The sequence below is a fragment of the Oncorhynchus mykiss genome, chromosome 8 (genome assembly GCF_013265735.2).
Source record: "Oncorhynchus mykiss isolate Arlee chromosome 8, USDA_OmykA_1.1, whole genome shotgun sequence".
Lineage (NCBI taxonomy): Eukaryota > Metazoa > Chordata > Actinopteri > Salmoniformes > Salmonidae > Oncorhynchus > Oncorhynchus mykiss.
In genome coordinates this window covers 41,154,461-41,173,266 of record NC_048572.1, presented here as the reverse complement: position 1 = coordinate 41,173,266, position 18,806 = coordinate 41,154,461, and the positions used below count along the sequence as shown (strand labels likewise).

The 18,806-nt window shown below is 42.1% G+C and overlaps 1 protein-coding gene across 1 annotated transcript in view; it reads right to left on the bottom strand.

The window, feature by feature from the left end:
* LOC110529918 (pleckstrin homology domain-containing family G member 1) overlaps positions 1-12,324 on the bottom strand; it is a 122,777-nt gene extending 110,453 nt beyond the window's left edge. Inside the window, exon 1 of the mRNA XM_021612580.2 lies at positions 11,832-12,324. Within this exon, the coding sequence (XP_021468255.1) occupies positions 11,832-11,841 (10 nt within the window). The 5' untranslated portion in view covers positions 11,842-12,324. The remainder of the gene's footprint in view (positions 1-11,831) is intronic.
* Between the last annotated feature and the right edge of the window lie 6,482 nt (positions 12,325-18,806).

Genomic DNA, 18,806 nt, shown 5'->3' with positions numbered 1-18,806 from the left:
TATTTTTGAACCATTCCATTGTAGATTTTGCTTTATGTTTTGGATCATTGTCTTGTTGGAAGACAAATCTCCGTCCTAGTCTCAGGTCTTTTGCAGACTCCATCAGGTTTTCTTCCAGAATGGTCCTGTATTTGGCTCCATCCATCTTCCCATCAATTTGAACACTCTTCCCTGTCCCTGCTGAAGAAAAGCAGGCCAAAACCATGATGCTGCCACCACCATGTTTGACAGTGGGGATGGTGTGTTCAGCTGTGTTGCTTTTACGCCAAACATAACGTTTTGCATTGTTGCCAAAAAGTTCAATTTTGGTTTCATCTGACCAGAGCACCTTCTTCCACATGTTTGGTGTGTCTCCCAGGTGGCTTGTGGCAAACTTTAAACGACACTTTTTATGGATATCTTTAAGAAATGGCTTTCTTGCCACTCTTCCATAATGGCCAGATTTGTGCAATATACAACTGATTGTTGTCCTATGGACAGAGTCTCCCACCTCAGCTGTAGATCTCTGCAGTTCATCCAGAGTGATCATGGGCCTCTTGGCTGCATCTCTGATCAGTCTTCTCCTTGTATGAGCTGAAAGTTTAGAGGGACGGCCAGGTCTTGGTAGATTTGCAGTGGTCTGATACTCCTTCCATTTCAATATTATCGCTTGCACAGTGCTCCTTGGGATGTTTAAAGCTTGGGAAATCTTTTTGTATCCAAATCCGGCTTTAAACTTCTTCACATCAGTATCTCGGACCTGCCTGGTGTGTTCCTTGTTCTTCATGATGCTCTCTGCGCTTTTAACGGACCTCTGAGACTATCACAGTGCAGGTGCATTTATACGGAGACTTGATTACACACAGGTGGATTGTATTTATCATCATTAGTCATTTAGGTCAACATTGGATCATTCAGAGATCCTCACTGAACTTCTGGAGAGAGTTTGCTGCACTGAAAGTAAAGGGGCTGAATAATTTTGCACGCCCAATTTTTCAGTTTTTGATTTGTTAAAAAAGTTTGAAACATCCAATAAATGTCGTTCCACTTCATGATTGTGTCCCACTTGTTGTTGATTCTTCTTCAAAAAAATACAGTTTTATATCTTTATGTTTGAAGCCTGAAATGTGGCAAAAGGTCGCAAAGTTCAAGGGGGCCGAATACTTTCGCAAGGCACTATATGCTGCACAACAGCACTTCAACCTGAAGACGGCCTGGCATGTTTGAACACTGGAGATGATACTGATACTGTTCATATACCACCTCATTGTCTCTCTGGCACAGAGACAACAAGGTAAACTCATCAAATCTCTATACCGGCAGCCAAGCCACAGACAGACTTACGCAGAGGGACTCATTCTCATTGGGAGAACTGGAGAACAGCCAACACTGCTGGCGGCACAAATTATAGAAATGACAGTGAGAGAGAGGGTGTCAACGAAAGCACAAGGAGAAAGGGATGGAGAGAGGGATCGATTGAGTTGAAATTAGTAATTTGAGTAAAACATTTGTGGATGAGAGTGGATAGCAAAATAGAGAGAAGGATGGAGATCGGTATTAAGAGCAAGCTTAAGAGACACACATGAGACTGAAAAGATATGGCATGGGTCCCCAGATACTCAAAAAGTTCTATAGCTGCAACATCGAGAGCATCCTGACCAGTTGCATCACCGCCTGGTATGGCAACTGCTAATGTGGGAAAAAGTCCACACACCCTCTTTTCAGACACACACACCACTCTCTTGTCACTACTATGCCTTACAAATCTTCTTCCATTTTGAATGTCTGTATCTCTCCCACAAACCTGTGCTTGCCTTCACCACACACACACATAAAAACTTTTGAGGGTGAGAGGGGAAGATTTCACCCAAATTGACATGGCCCCCTCCCACCCTCCACTCTCCCCATGCTCCCTCCCCCATCCCCATCCCACCCCAGCAGGGCTAGCTGAGTTTGGGGTCAGATGTCTTAGTAAGCTGGGGTAGGGTGGTGGAAGGAGGGGGATGCATTGTCCACTGAGCCTCAACATAGTAATTATGACCCCCCCACTCACCCTCATTCCTTACCCCTTCGCCTCCCTTCTGCCACTCCCGAGGGCTCTAATTTGGGTCACGGGCTGCAGAATGGCATCTCGGCACTCCCCAAACAGCTACTCAATCAGACATGCAGGGAGAGGAAACCAAACAACCAACACACTCAGTATCTGCTGGCACACACCAACTAACAAACAGCTATCAGAGGTATTAGGAGTGCAGAGGGAGACATTAAATATCACACAATTTAATAGCTCCTTCATGGCCCATGTGAAAAATAAACTATACACAGTAACGTTGCATGGAAATACAGTGCCTTGCGAAAGTATTCGGCCCCCTTGAACTTTGCGACCTTTTGCCACACTTCAGGCTTCAAACATAAAGATATAAAACTGTATTTTTTTGTGAAGAATCAACAGAACAATCATCAGTAATTTGTGTCAGTGCAGTACATGTTTAGTGCCCTTCTCTATAAGCATGCTGAAAGTCTGTTGTTAACTTCACTAGGGTAGGGAGCAGCATTTGGAATTTTGAATGAAAAGCATGCCCAAATTAAACTGTCTGCTACTCAGTCCCAGAATATAGGATATGCATATAATTAGTAGATTTGGATAGAAAACACTCTAAAGTTTCCAAAACTGTTAAAATAATGTGAGTATAAACAGAACTGACATGGCAGGCAAAAACCAGAGGAAAATCCAACCAGGAAATACTACTATTTTGAAAGGCTGAAAGGCTTTGGACCCAGTTCACGAGCTTTGTGCCTTCCTCTACGTGTGACCAGTCTTTAGGCATTGTTTCAGGCTTTTACTCTGAAAAATGAGGGAGATACACCACTTTCAAATCATTGACCAGTGGAAATTTCCATTCATCAGCCATGCGCCCTGATTGTGAATTTGCCTTTCTTGTTTCTCCTTTCCTATTGACAAAGCTTTTGTCCAGTTGAAATATTGATTATTTATGACAAAAACAACCAGAGGATTGATTTTAAACATCGTTTGGCATGTTTCTACTAACTTTTATTTTACTTTTTAAAAACTTTTCGTCCTGGAATTAGTACATGCGCCTTCTGCATTCGGATTACTGGACAAAACGCGCGGACAAAAAGGAGGTGTTTGCTCATAAAGAGGGACATTATCAAACAAAACAAACATTTATGTCTAACATGGAGACCTGGGAGTGCCACCAGATGAAGATCATCAAAGGTATGTGATTCATTTTAATGCTATTTCTGACTTTTGTGACACTCTTTGGCTGGAAAATGGCTGTATGCGTTTCTGTGGCTAGCTAACATAATCGCAGTGTGCTTTCGCCATAAAGCGTTTTTGAAATCTGACACAGCGGTTGAATTAATAAGGAGAAGTTTATCTATATTTCCATGAAAACACTTGTATAGTTTATCAATGTTATTGATGAGTATTCCTGTCATTTTATGTGGCTCTCTGCACTTTCACCGGATGTTTGTTTGAGACAATGCATTTCTGACCAAAACGCACCAATATAAACTCCAATTTTTGGATAGAAATATGAACTTTACCAAACAAAACATACATGTATTGTGTAACATGAAGTCCTATGAGTGTCATCTGATGAAGATCTTCAAAGGTTAGTGATTAATTTTATCTATATTTCTGCTTTTTGTGAATCCTCTCTTTGGCTGGAAAAATGGCTGTGTTATTCTGTGAATAGGCACTCACCTAGCATAATTGCTTTCGTTTGCTTTCGTCGTAAAGCCTTTTGGAAATCGGACACTGTGGCTGGATTTACAACAAGTGTATCTTTAAAATAGTGTAAAATACATGCATGTTTGAGGAATTTTAATTATGGGATTTCTGTTGTTTCACTGGCTGTTGACGAGGTGGGATGTACCACGTACCCTAGAGAGGTTAATTCGTTTACAGAAAAATAGCATTGTATTTGGTCAAACACAATTTTTTCCAACAGTTTGCTAAGAGCTGCAGCAAGCTTATATGTCTGCTGTTAGAACCAGTAAAGGCTGCTTTACCACTTTTGGGTAGCGGAATTACTTTGGCTTCACTCCAGGCCTAAGGACAAAGACTTTCCTCCAGGCTCAAATAAAAAATATGACAGATATGAGTGGCTATAGAGTCAGCTACCATCCTCAGTAGCTTTCCATCGAAGTTGTCAATGCCAGGAGGTTTGTCATTATTGATAGATAACAATACTTTTCCCACTCTCCCACACTAACTTTACAAAATTCAAACTAGCACTGCTTTTCTTTCATTATTAGTTTTTTTTATTTTTATTTTTTATTTTTTATTTATTTTACCTTTATTTAACCAGGTAGGCAAGTTGAGAACAAGTTCTCATTTACAATTGCGACCTGGCCAAGATAAAGCAAAGCAGTTCGACAGACACAACAACACATGGAGTAAAACAAACATACAGTCAATAATAAAGTATAAACAAGTCTATATACAATGTGAGCAAATGAGGTGAGAAGGGAGGTAAAGGCAAAAAAGGCCTTGGTGGCAAGGTAAATACAATATAGCAAGTAAAACACTGGAATGGTAGTTTTGCAATGGAAGAATGTGCAAAGTAGAAATACAAATAATGGGGTGCAAAGGAGCAAAATAAATAAATAAATTAAATACAGTTGGGAAAGAGGTAGTTGATAGGGCTAAATTATAGGTGGGCTATGTACAGGTGCAGTAATCTGTGAGCTGCTCTGACAGTTGGTGCTTAAAGCTAGTGAGGGAGATAAGTGTTTCCAGTTTCAGAGATTTTTGTAGTTCGTTCCAGTCATTGGCAGCAGAGAACTGGAAAGAGAGGCGGCCAAAGAAAGAATTGGTTTTGGGGGTGACTAGAGAGATATACCTGCTGGAGCGTGTGCTACAGGTGGGAGATGCTATGGTGACCAGCGAGCTGAGATAAGGGGGGACTTTACCTAGCAGGGTCTTGTAGATGACATGGAGCCAGTGGGTTTGGCGACGAGTATGAAGCGAGGGCCAGCCAACGAGAGCGTACAGGTCGCAATGGTGGGTAGTATATGGGGCTTTGGTGACAAAACGGATTGCACTGTGATAGACTGCATCCAATTTGTTGAGTAGGGTATTGGAGGCTATTTTGTAAATTACATCGCCAAAGTCGAGGATTGGTAGGATGGTCAGTTTTACAAGGGTATGTTTGGCAGCATGAGTGAAGGATGCTTTGTTGCGAAATAGGAAGCCAATTCTAGATTTAACTTTGGATTGGAGATGTTTGATATGGGTCTGGAAGGAGAGTTTACAGTCTAACCAGACACCTAAGTATTTGTAGTTGTCCACGTATTCTAAGTCAGAGCCGTCCAGAGTAGTGATGTTGGACAGGCGGGTAGGTGCAGGTAGCGATCGGTTGAAGAGCATGCATTTAGTTTTACTTGTATTTAAGAGCAATTGGAGGCCACGGAAGGAGAGTTGTATGGCATTGAAGCTTGCCTGGAGGGTTGTTAACACAGTGTCCAAAGAAGGGCCGGAAGTATACAGAATGGTGTCGTCTGCGTAGAGGTGGATCAGAGACTCACCAGCAGCAAGAGCGACCTCATTGATGTATACAGAGAAGAGAGTCGGTCCAAGAATTGAACCCTGTGGCACCCCCATAGAGACTGCCAGAGGTCCGGACAACAGACCCTCCGATTTGACACACTGAACTCTATCAGAGAAGTAGTTGGTGAACCAGGCGAGGCAATCATTTGAGAAACCAAGGCTGTTGAGTCTGCCGATGAGGATGTGGTGATTGACAGAGTCGAAAGCCTTGGCCAGATCAATGAATACGGCTGCACAGTAATGTTTCTTATCGATGGCGGTTAAGATATCGTTTAGGACCTTGAGCGTGGCTGAGGTGCACCCATGACCAGCTCTGAAACCAGATTGCATAGCAGAGAAGGTATGGTGAGATTCAAAATGGTCGGTAATCTGTTTGTTGACTTGGCTTTCGAAGACCTTAGAAAGGCATGGTAGGATAGATATAGGTCTGTAGCAGTTTGGGTCAAGAGTGTCCCCCCCTTTGAAGAGGGGGATGACCGCAGCTGCTTTCCAATCTTTGGGAATCTCAGACGACACGAAAGAGAGGTTGAACAGGCTAGTAATAGGGGTGGCAACAATTTCGGCAGATAATTTTAGAAAGAAAGGGTCCAGATTGTCTAGCCCGGCTGATTTGTAGGGGTCCAGATTTTGCAGCTCTTTCAGAACATCAGCTGAATGGATTTGGGAGAAGGAGAAATGGGGAAGGCTTGGGCGAGTTGCTGTTGGGGGTGCAGTGCTGTTGACAGGGGTAGGAGTAGCCAGGTGGAAAGCATGGCCAGCAGTAGAAAAATGCTTATTGAAATTTTCAATTATGGTGGATTTATCAGTGGTGACAGTGTTTCCTATCTTCAGTGCAGTGGGCAGCTGGGAGGAGGTGTTCTTATTCTCCATGGACTTTACAGTGTCCCAGAACTTTTTTGAGTTAGTGTTGCAAGAAGCAAATTTCTGCTTGAAAAAGCTAGCCTTGGCTTTTCTAACTGCCTGTGTATAATGGTTTCTAGCTTCCCTGAACAGCTGCATATCACGGGGGCTGTTCGATGCTAATGCAGAACGCCATAGGATGTTTTTGTGTTGGTTAAGGGCAGTCAGGTCTGGGGACAACCAAGGGCTATATCTGTTCCTGGTTCTAAATTTCTTGAATGGGGCATGTTTATTTAAGATGGTTAGGAAGGCATTTTTAAAAAATATCCAGGCATCCTCTACTGACGGGATGAGGTCAATATCCTTCCAGGATACCCCGGCCAGGTCGATTAGAAAGGCCTGCTCGCTGAAGTGTTTCAGGGAGCGTTTTACAGTGATGAGAGGAGGTCGTTTGACCGCTGACCCATTACGGATGCAGGCAATGAGGCAGTGATCGCTGAGATCTTGGTTGAAGACAGCAGAGGTGTATTTAGAGGGGAAGTTGGTTAGGATGATATCTATGAGGGTGCCCATGTTTAAGGCTTTGGGGAGGTACCTGGTAGGTTCATTGATAATTTGTGTGAGATTGAGGGCATCAAGTTTAGATTGTAGGATGGCTGGGGTGTTAAGCATGTTCCAGTTTAGGTCACCTAGCAGCACGAGCTCTGAAGATAGATGGGGGGCAATCAGTTCACATATGGTGTCCAGAGCACAGCTGGGGGCAGAGGGTGGTCTATAGCAGGCGGCAACGGTGAGAGACTTGTTTTTAGAGAGGTGGATTTTTAAAAGTAGAAGTTCAAATTGTTTGGGTACAGACCTGGATAGTAGGACAGAACTCTGCAGGCTATCTTTGCAGTAGATTGCAACACCGCCCCCTTTGGCAGTTCTATCTTGTCTGAAAATGTTGTAGTTTGGAATTAAAATGTCTGAATTTTTGGTGGTCTTCCTAAGCCAGGATTCAGACACAGCTAGAACATCCGGGTTGGCAGAGTGTGCTAAAGCAGTGAATAGAACAAACTTAGGGAGGAGGCTTCTAATGTTAACATGCATGAAACCAAGGCTATTACGGTTACAGAAGTCGTCAAAAGAGAGCGCCTGGGGAATAGGAGTGGAGCTAGGCACTGCAGGGCCTGGATTCACCTCTACATCGCCAGAGGAACATAGGAGGAGTAGAATAAGGGTGCGACTAAAAGCAATAAGAATTGGTCGTCTAGAACGTCTGGAACAGAGAGTAAAAGGAGGTTTCTGGGGGCGATAAAATAGCATCAAGGTATAATGTACAGACAAAGGTAAGGTAGGATGTGAATACAGTGGAGGTAAACCTAGGTATTGAGTGATGAAGAGAGAGATATTGTTTCTAGAAACATCATTGAAACCAGGAGATGTCATTGCATGTGTGGGTGGTGGAACTAATAGGTTGGATAAGGTATAGTGAGCAGGACTAGAGGCTCTACAGTGAAATAAGCCAATAAACACTAACCAGAACAGCAATGGACAAGACATATTGACATTAAGGAGAGGCATGCTTAGTCGAGTGATCAAAAGGGTCCAGTGAGTGGAGAGGTTGGTTGAGGGTCACGGCGATTTAGACAGCTAGCCAAGCCAACCGGTAGCAAGCTAGCATAGGATGGAGTCTGTTGTTAGCCACCTCTTGCGTTCGGTCAGTAGATTAGTGGGGTTCCGTGTGGTAGAGGGGATTAATCCAAATCACACAACAACAACAAAAATAAGAACAATAGATATAGTTATAGAGGCCCGAGAAGAAAACATAATAATAATAAAAATAAATAAATTGTCCGATTGTCTATTCAGATAGCAGCCGGTAAGACAGCTAACGGTTAGCGGGCCGCAGATGGGCGTTCAGGTAACGTCGCGACGGAGGAGCCAGCCGGATCTCCTTCAGGTAGATAACGTCGGCAGTCCAGTTGTGAAGGCCCGGTGGGGCTCCGCGTAGGCAGTAAAACGGGTCCGGATAGGTGACTGCAGCCCAGGAGTGAATGATGGAACTCAGGAGTGATTGACGGAGCTGGCTAGCACCGGAACAATCGATGTTTGCTCCGGAATCGACGAAAGCCGACTGTCACACGGATAGCAGCTAGCTAGCTGTGAGATCCGGGTATGAATGTCCAGAGAGCAGTTGAAATCCAGGGACATGGAGAGAAAAATTGGTCCGGTATGTTCCGTTCCGAGCCGCGCTGCGCCGTACAAAACTGGCGATAGATTTTCGAGCTAAAGGATAGCTGATGACCACAAACCGTGGTTAGCTGAATACTAACGATTTGCCAGTAAAGAAGCTAACTAGCTTCTGATTAGCTTCTGGATTAGCTTCTGGGCTAGCTCCTGGCTAGCTTCTGGCTAGTTTCTGGCTAGCTTCTTGGAGTTTCTGGCTAGCTTCTTGGAGGATTACAGATCTGAGGTAAATAATCATTTTTTATAAATATAAATTGGTGAGGCTGGTTGCAGGAGAGTGTTTAGAAGATGAGTTGATGGAAAATAAAAATAAAATGTATGTGAAAAAAGTTGTAAATATATATATATATACAGGACACGACAAGACGAGGACAAAAGACGTCTGAACTGCTATGCGATCTTGGAGAAAGAGATGCATGAATGCATGAATACAATTGCTAACTGTTCATTGTGGGAATTTTCTGCCTAAGTTTGCCAATTAAATAATCATAAAAATAATTGGCAACATCAAATAGTTTTGTGATGAATAAGCCATCTGATTTGATGAAAGATGGAGTTGAATTTGTCTTTCTGCCCATAATTTCATTTAAAAGTACTTTTTTTCCATTCTTTATATCATTGATCTTGGCTTCATCGGGGCGTGGACTCTACAAGGTGTCAAAAGCATTCCACAGGGATGCTAGCCTATGTTGACTCCAATGCTTCCCAAAGTTGTGTTAGTAATACCCTGTTAGAGCTAGGCAGAATACTGCCCCCTTTGGAGGAATTGCGTGCCCATAGTAAACTGAAAAAAAATCAGTCCAAAATTGCTAATATATGCATTTAATAATTATCATTGGATAGAAAACACTCTAAAGCTTCTAAAGCCGTTGGAATTATGTTTGTAAGCATAGCAAAACTCACAGGGCAGGCAATCTCCCAAACTAGTTTTGGGATCATGAAAGTTGGGGCAACTTTGACGCCACCCTTCCCAACCAGCTATGGATCTGGAGACACTTTCTATGTCTTCCACTAGATGTCCTCATTCAGTACAGCGTTTAATTGTTCAAATCCCGCGAGTTTTGACCCTTTGGGAGGGAATTGAGTGCGTGTCGGGAGAAAATACCTGTGCGTTAGGGCGCGAATTGGAGACAGTCATTCCTTTGTTCCAGCTCGCCTGAGAAGAAGTAACATTGACCGGTTTAATTGAGAATTGTTTTGTACGTTTAGAACATCCTAAAGCTTGATTCTGCACTTAGTTTGACCAGTTTAGTCGACATATAATATGTAATTTTGAAGTTTTGATGCGCAACTTTTCGGGACCAGAGGAAATTATGGGTGCATTTCAGCTGAAACTGCTAGCAGATGCTAATACAAAGACACACGACTTGAAACCAAACAATGTTTTGGGTAAGTATGACCCCTTCCACTACATTCTGAACAAAGACCATCAAAGGTAAGGGAATATTTATGTTGTAATTTTGTGTTTCTGTTGACTCCAACATAACGGAGAAATATTGCTTATGTCTGAGCGCCGTCTCAGATTATTGAATAGTGAGCGATTTCTGTAACTTTAAAAATAAATGTGACAAAGCGATTGCATTAAGAAGCAGTGTATCTTTCTAACTATATGTAGAACATGTATATTTAGTCAAAGTTTATGATGTCAAAGTTTATGATGTCCATTTATGTTATCTTGCGGCGCTATCTATAATTTCTCCAGACATTTTTGAGTATTTTCTGAACCTGAATTCAATGTAAATGGACATTTATGGATATAAATGGCATATTATTGAGAAAAAAAAATGTACTGTGTAACATGTCCTATTACTGTCATCTGATGAAGATTTTCAAAAGGTTAGTGAATGATATATTTTTTAATCCTGCTTTTATAATTTTATATTTTCTGGGTCAAAATGGCTGCCTCTTGTCTTTGTTTCGGTGGTGGTCTAATATAAATATGTGGTGTGTTTTCGCCGTAAAACATTTAAAAAATCTGACATGCTGGCTGGGTAGATGAACAAGGTGTTTATCTTTCATTTGAGGTATTGGACTTGTTAATGTGTGGAGGTTATATATTTCTAAGAATATTTTTGCATTGCCTGCGCCACGGTTTGAGCTGAACGGGGGATGGGGGGGCGTTCCCTGAGAGGGACACCTCGCTTTAACAGGTTTTAAGTTGGCTGGATGTCCTTTGGTTGGTGAACCATTCTTGATACACACAGGAAATTGTTGAGCTTGAAAAACCCAGCACCATTGCGGATCTTAACACAAATTGGTGCGCCTAGCACCTACTACCACACCTCATTCAAAGGCACTTAAATATTTTTGTAAATCTGTCTCAATTGTCTCAAGGCTTACAAATAATTATTTAACCCATCTCCTCCCTTCATCTACACTGATTTGAAGTGAATTTAACAAGTGACATTAATAAGGGGTCATTCTATGTCATGGAAAGAGCATGTTCTTAATGTTTTGTGTACTCAGTGTACATCTCTACCTCTCAGTCAGTGAGAATACACTCTACATATGAACAATGTCTGTGGGGGAAAAGCTATAGGAGTGCAACTAAGGATGATCTATATCACTCCTAATCAGCAAGAACCAACATCCCTGCGAGAAAGCAAACATGTTCCATTCAACTGACTCTGCGGGAAAGCAACTATAAAACACTGTTCACACAACAGCACAGGAGAGAGAACAACGACAAAGCGGTCACACACACTTCACACAACATTGTAGGCAGGGAGAAGATATCCCACCAGCACACAAAGAAGCAAACACACACAACGGACAAGAATGGTGCTAGATACAGCACAACTAACAAACCAATAAGGACAAAAAAAGTACACAAGTTTAATTCAAATTACATTTTCCAGATGCAAGAATGACATATTTTACTAAAACAGAGCCAGCTCTTATGTGTATATTAATTAAAACATTAATTCCTACCAGACACACCATCAAGGCATTCACCTTCAAAGACTTTAGGACTAGGACAGTGATTAAAAGAAGCCTAGTTTACCACATAGACACAACATGATATGAAAGATAAAGAAATCTAAACTCTGATGCACCTTTGACTGCGAATCAGACACTTGAGAAAAAAAAACTTGATCTAGGCGTTCTTTACTGTACAAAACCAACTGACAATGTAAAACCTTTGACAGATGAAGGAGGCCCCAAATAGCATTGGACAGCAAAATAACAAATAAATCCAGCTTACCAGTTGGCATAATGGCTTGACTTTCCTTCAGCAAAAATAACAGATGAGTTTAAACCCCTGAAGAGGAGTAAATGGTTCAAAAAGAAAACAACAGTCCAGGAAAGTTTGCATATCCACCAGGAGCAGAGTATTCCAATCGCAGTATTCCCTTCCCACAGCATGCAGAATTTCCCCACACTTCCTCACATTCTCTCAGTCAGTCAGATACATTTCCTTCTTCAGGGAGCAAGCATGCCATCCGCTGCTCCCAACAAACACTCATAAACACGCACTCACTCTGGCACCTAACACATACACTAAGGCTTCACTGGTGCAGCAGCTGTTGAACCCTCTTTCTATACTTTATTTCTCTCAGATTGTTTCTCTATAGCTTGCTCTCTTTCCCTTCTTTGCTGGCTTGTTGAAGCTATCTTTCACTGGGCTCTCTGTCTCCCTCTTTCAGACGGGCTCACTCTCTCCCTCTCTCTCTGGTGGTGTTTACTCAGTTTGTGTGTATGTCTCTTTGTGCGTCATACTGAATGACCTCTGCTCTCCCCTGTTACCTCCCCCCTGGGCTTTCCTCTCCACCTGACTCCTCCCCCTCTCTCCCACAGTAAATTACAAGGAGTTGAATTCCACATTAAGTGCCCTCTCTCCTCTCTTCTCTCTCCTTTTATCTTCCTCCTCCTGTTTTTTTAAGTCGGTCATTCTTTTCAAACTCTCTATGTATGGGTGTGTTTGTGTGTGTGACAGCACAGGTATTGAATCCCTGCGGTTAGTCAATAGGTTCACAGAACAGTGCAGCTTACTGGTCAGTAGGCTACCATACAACGCTAGTGAACCCTCTAACTATGAACTACCCAACTAGTGCCCTCCACCCCACCCCAACAGGTCCTGCAGTAAAATGTATATCTCCAGCAGCATAACCCTTCTCTAGCACCGAGGGGACCCATTGACCCATGAAGGCCTCTGCCATCTCCCCTTAATCCCAAACACTGACTGCCCTCTCCCCATGCCACATAATGAGCACCCCATGCTAAGCAAATACATAACACCACTGAACAGCTCTCCTGCTTCCATCTCCGGCCAGTTAAAACCTGTTAAGGATATGGCAGACATATGGCCCCTTTGGAGAGATTGGGTACCCCTAGTAAACTGAAAAAAAAATCTGTCAAAAATTGCTAATATATGCAAATAAAAATTATTATTGGATAGAAAACACTCTAAAGATTCTAAAACCGTTGGAATTATGTCTGTAAGTATAGCAGAACTCACAGGGCAGGCATTCTTCCAAACTAGTTTTTGTGGCCATGAAAGTTGGAGCAACTTTGACGTCATCGCCCCCACCCTTCCCAACCAGTTATGATTCTTTCTATCTCTTCCGCTAGATGTCCTCTTTCAGTAGAGCTTTGAATCGTTCAAATCCCGCGAGAATTGACCCTATGGGAGTGAAATTAGTGCGTGCCACGAGAAAATAGGCTGTGCGTAGGGGCGCGAATTGGTCCCAGCCATTCCTTTGTTCCAGCACTCAAGAGAAGGGCAGACGATGGCCGATTGAATTGAAGTTTGTTTTGTGTGTCTAAAACATCATAAAGCTTGCTTCTGCACTTAGTTTGACCTGTTTAGTCGACATATAATATGTAATTTTGAAGTTTTGATGCGCAACTTTTCCGGACCAGAGGACGTTTTGGGTGCATTTCAGCTGATGTTATTAGCAGTAGCTAATACAAAGACGCAAGACTTGAAACCAAACGATGTATTGGGTAAGTATGAAGCCTTCCAGAACATTCTGAACGAAGACCATCGAAGGTAAGGGAATATTTATGCTTAAATCTGTGTTTCTGTTGACTCCAACATTACGTAGAAATGTAGCTTGGAACTGAGCGCCGTCTCAGCATATTGAATAGTGTGCGATTTCTGTAACGTTAAAAATAAATCTAACAAAGCGGTTGCATAAAGAAGCAGTGTATCTTTCTAACTATATGTAGAACATGTATATTTAGTCAAAGTTTATGATGTCTATTTACGTTATCTTGCCGCGCTACCTAGATTTCCTGCGGGCATTTTTGAGTAATTTCTGAACGTGAACTCACTGTAAATGGACATTTATGGATATAAATGGCATATTATTGAAAAAAAAAAATGTACTGTGTAACATGTCATATTACTGTCATCTGATGAAGATTTTCAAAAGGTTAGTGAACGATTTATTTTTTAATCCTGCGTTTGTTGATTGCATTTTTTGGCTATTCAAATGAGCTGTGTCTGGTGGTGGTTTGACATATATATGTGCTATGTTTTCGCCGTAAAACATTTTAGAAATCTGACTTGCTGGCTAGATGAACAAGGTGTTTATCTTTCATTTGAGCTATTGGACTTGTTAATGTGTGGAGGTTAAATATTTTTAAGAATATTTTTGCGTTCCATGCGCCACCGTTTCAGCTGAACGTGGGAGGGTTGATTCCCAATTGGGAACCAATATCGTAGACAGGTTAATTCTTGTGAATCTCAAACCCGCATCCGGGAGCGTAATCATAGCCTCAAACTAATTAGCATAACGCAGCGGACATAAATCTTCCTACAAAATCTTCCTATTCATGAAAATCACAAATGAAATATATTGAGACACAGCTTAGCCTTTTGTTAATCACACTGTCATCTCAGATTTTCAAAATAAGCTTTACAGCCAACGCTAGACAAGCATTTGTGTAAGTTTATCATGGCATAATGCTATGCTAGGCTCTGCTGGCAGCAGGCAACATTTTCACGAAAATAAGAAAAGCAATCAAATTAAATCTTTTACCTTTGAAGAACTTCTGATGTTTTCACTCAGGAGACTCCCAGTTAGATAGCAAATGTTCCTTTTTTCAAAAAATATTATTTTTGTAGGCGAAATAGCTCCCGTTTGTTGAGGGCCCTCGGAGTGTGGTGTCAGGAAAATAACCTCACACTCAATGTCAACAAAACAAAGGAGATGATCGTGGACTTCAGGAAACAGCAAAGGGAGCAGCCCCCTATCCACATCGACGGGACAGTTGTGGAGAAGGTGGAAAGTTAAGTTCCTCAGCGTACACATCACGGACAAACTTAATTGGTCCACCCTCACAGACAGCGTGGTGAAGAAGGTGCAGCAGCGCCTCTTCAACCTCAGGAGGCTGAAGAAATTAGTCTTGTCACCAACAACACCCACAAACCTTTACAGATGCACAATCGAGAGCGTCTTGTCAGGCTGTATCACCGCCTGGTACGGCAACTGCTCCACCCACAACCGTAAGGCTCTCCAGAGGGTAGTGAGGTCTGCACAACGCATCACCGGGGGTAAACTACCTGCCCTCCAGGACACCTACACCACCCGATGTCACAGGAAGGCCAAAAAGATCATCAAGGACAACAACCACCCGAGCCACTGCCTGTTCACCCCACTATCATCCAGAAGGCGAGGTCAGTACAGGTGCATCACAGCTGGGACCAAGAGACTGAAAAACACCTATCTCAAGGCCATCTGACTGTTAAACAGCCATCACTAACATTGAGTGGCTGCTGCCAACATACTGACTCTAGACATTTTAATAATTAAAAATTGGATGTTATAAATGTATCACTAGCCACTTTAAACAATGCCACTTTATATGATGTTTACATACCCTACATTACTCATCTCATATGTGTATACTGTACTCTATACCATCTACTGCATCTTGCCTATGCCGTTCGGCCATCGCTCATCCATATATTTTTATGTACATATTCTTATTCATTCCTTTACACTTGTGTATAAGGTAGTTGTGAAATTGTTAGATTACTTGTTAGATATTACTGCATAGTCGGAACTAGAAGCGCAAGCATTTCGCTACACTCACATTAACATCTGCTAACCATGTGTATATGACAAATAAGATTTGATTTGATTATCTGATTTCTGACTGTCTTAACTCCCCATGTGCACCACTAATAAGCTGAGCTTCTCAGTAATTTTTTCTTCACCTCACACAAGTAAACAATTGTTTGTTTTTTACATCCATTGCGAATGATAGTTCCTCAGTATTTGAAAAATCTTTCCAACACTCCCAATCTCGATAATCAACAATCCTTGATGTGAAAGAGAAAAATATAATGATCTGATGATCCCATATATCCAGTGGAAACGTTATATAAAAAACTTCTGTCTGTCCCGAGCGCAGGAAACTCTGAGGTCCCAGACCAGGCTAGTTGATACAATGTTGCAAATTCGCTAGGGACAGTGATGATTTTTATACAATTGCACTTCACTAGCAATAGCTCCAGTCAAGACAGATAGAAAGGGAGGCAGACTGGCAGAGTAGAGACATGAATGTGATTGAAAGAACCAGAATTTAAAAGAACCAGAATGAATGTGTTTGAATGAACCAGAACCAGAAGAACCAGGATATTGTCTACTGTTTATTTGTTAGCTTTAGGCCTATGTATTTTACTTGACGAGGGGCCCATCGCCTGCTGCTGCATTGGCATATAGGCTATCTCTGAGTTCTATGCTCTCATTCTTTTAGTCGCTAATTGATCACAGTGTATTAATGTGTCCATATGGCAGAGGCTGAACATTTTACTTCAGATTTTTATGATTAACCATGTGACAACGATTTTGAGAAACAAAAATATTATTGACATGAAACTGTTCCACAAAAATGCGCATATAAAAATAATCCTAACTGGGGGAGAGAGAGAGAGAGCAGATGGGTAGAAATGGTAAGATAAATTGTGATCTTCCCCAAACTCCAGACTCACAAGCTGCCTATGATTCTTTACTATTACACTATTTAAAATCAATTGTGAAAGCGCGGTCCCTTGAAAAACGTGCTCGCCTATGTAAATCAAAGGCCTGTCCAACTGATTCGTTCTGGCGCCGGTCCTGGTTGGGTCTGAAACCTCTCACAAGCATCCACAATTGAGGTCATGACCATCTTTTAACTACAGTGAAAGGAGCATGGCACTTGGAAATGTTATGAGAGAGTAAGTATGAATCCTTCAGTAAACTCTCCTTGTCTGTGAAATTATTGTGCAACAGTTTTGTTTGGTTGGTCATCTTTGTTTCTAAATGTTTGTGCATTTTCAATGGCTTCAAAGCATTGTTGCTGAGGCAAGGCTGACATATCACACAGACCGGTTTTGGCGGGCAGCTGTTATTTGAAACAAATCCAGAGAGAGATAGAGAGCATGCAGGCTGCGAAGTACGGCTAGCTTGTGTGTGTGTTTAGTGTAGCTATAGGCTACTTTGTCATGTCAACACAATTTGTTTACCGCGACATTGTGCAAGTAGGCCTATGGCAAGTAGTTATTCCAGACAAATATGCTGCAGACCACACAGACCAGGAATTGAGAAAGGCTGGTATAGGCTATGGATAATTTTGAGACCACAGTAGGCATATTTCATATTGCGCGCCAAGCAGATAATTAGGGATGAGGGTCATCATCGGGCCCACATGAGATACTACAATAAGCTACTAATTCTCAAACCCTGAGCAATATCACATTTAATTGATAAAAAATTACATGACCCTCCCCTGGACTAAATGTAAAAAATAGTAAGCCGTCCCCCTTTCCTCTGGGTAACTAATTGTGTAAATTTCAACCTCTCCCTTGTCCTTGTTATAAATAACGTTCACTCCCTTACAACAGTTACCTTGCCTAACATCTCTTATTCTCTTTTCCTCTTAATTTAGTCTATAGAGCTTCCTATTTCTCATCCTTCTCTTCAGAAGCAAATTATTCTCCTGAAGGCCTGTTATAAGAAAACACCCAATCACAAGGCCACTCTCTACTTCAGGGTTAGCACACATGCTCACACACTTAGGATTGCGGGTTAAGGTTTGTGTGGTTGCCAGAATGATCGAGGCCATAGCGCTGTATTCACTGTGGTAACTTCCAGGCGCTCGGCTCACCCGAGTAACAGAGGAAGGGCAAACAGAGAGAGAGAGGGCAGAATTAGGCCAATATCCACTAATAATAAAAACTCAATAAAGAGCAATTTTGGAAACATCTAAAATACAGTGATCCCCTCTCATATTACTACCAAGCCCTGCAATGCCAAGAGCTGAGCAAAGAAAATAGTCCCCTCATCTAGCTGGTCCTGGGGCTGAGTTCACAAACCTGTTCTACTAACACACTGAAGCCTCAGGACCAGAACATCCAATCAATCAGGATAAACCAAATTACACCACAGTCAAAACAAAACTCTATTGCTTATTGGGAAACACAAGCACAAACACAAAGCAAAATGCAGTGCTATCTGGCCCTAAATTGACAGTACACTGTGACTAAATATTTGACCATGGTTACTGATCAAAACCTTAGAAAAACCTACAGGCTCAGTGAGCACAGCCTTGCCATTGAGAAGGGCAGACACAGGAAAACCTGGATCCCTGTAGAGGAAAGGCTGTGCAACCACTGCACAACAACAGAACCTGAGATGGAGCTGCATTTCCTGACAAAATGTAAAAAATATAAAACAATTGAAGAGTGTAATTTCCCCAAATTTGAAACCCTTATTCAAGGTTTCAAAGACCTCTCTGATGAGAGTAGGGTACCGTCCTGTTGGGGGAGGACGCAGAGAGCTGTGGGTTGGCAGCGCACTACATTGCTGCCTGCCATAAGTTGACAGTGTAAAAAATCAACCTGCACATGTACTCTACTGTATGCTTATTGTTATTGTTGGTTATTTTCACCCTTGGTTATTGTTGTTACTGTTTCCCCAATTTTGATACTCATTTTTGAGAGAAAAGAGGCACAGAGAGCGTAGAGTCTCTGTGTCTCTCTCTGTGTCTCTTTTTCTGTGTCTTTCTCTCTCTCTCTCATAGCACTCAGACAGAACACACACTTGGGAGTTGGGTAAGGGTTCATACACCTGCCAAGTCACCCGTGATACGGGTCAGTATTCAAAGTGCATTCATGTCTGAGAATGTCGGGAGATGATGTGGAAACTGGCCACTAGGGGCAACAGTGCACGGTGTTACCTTCAAGTAG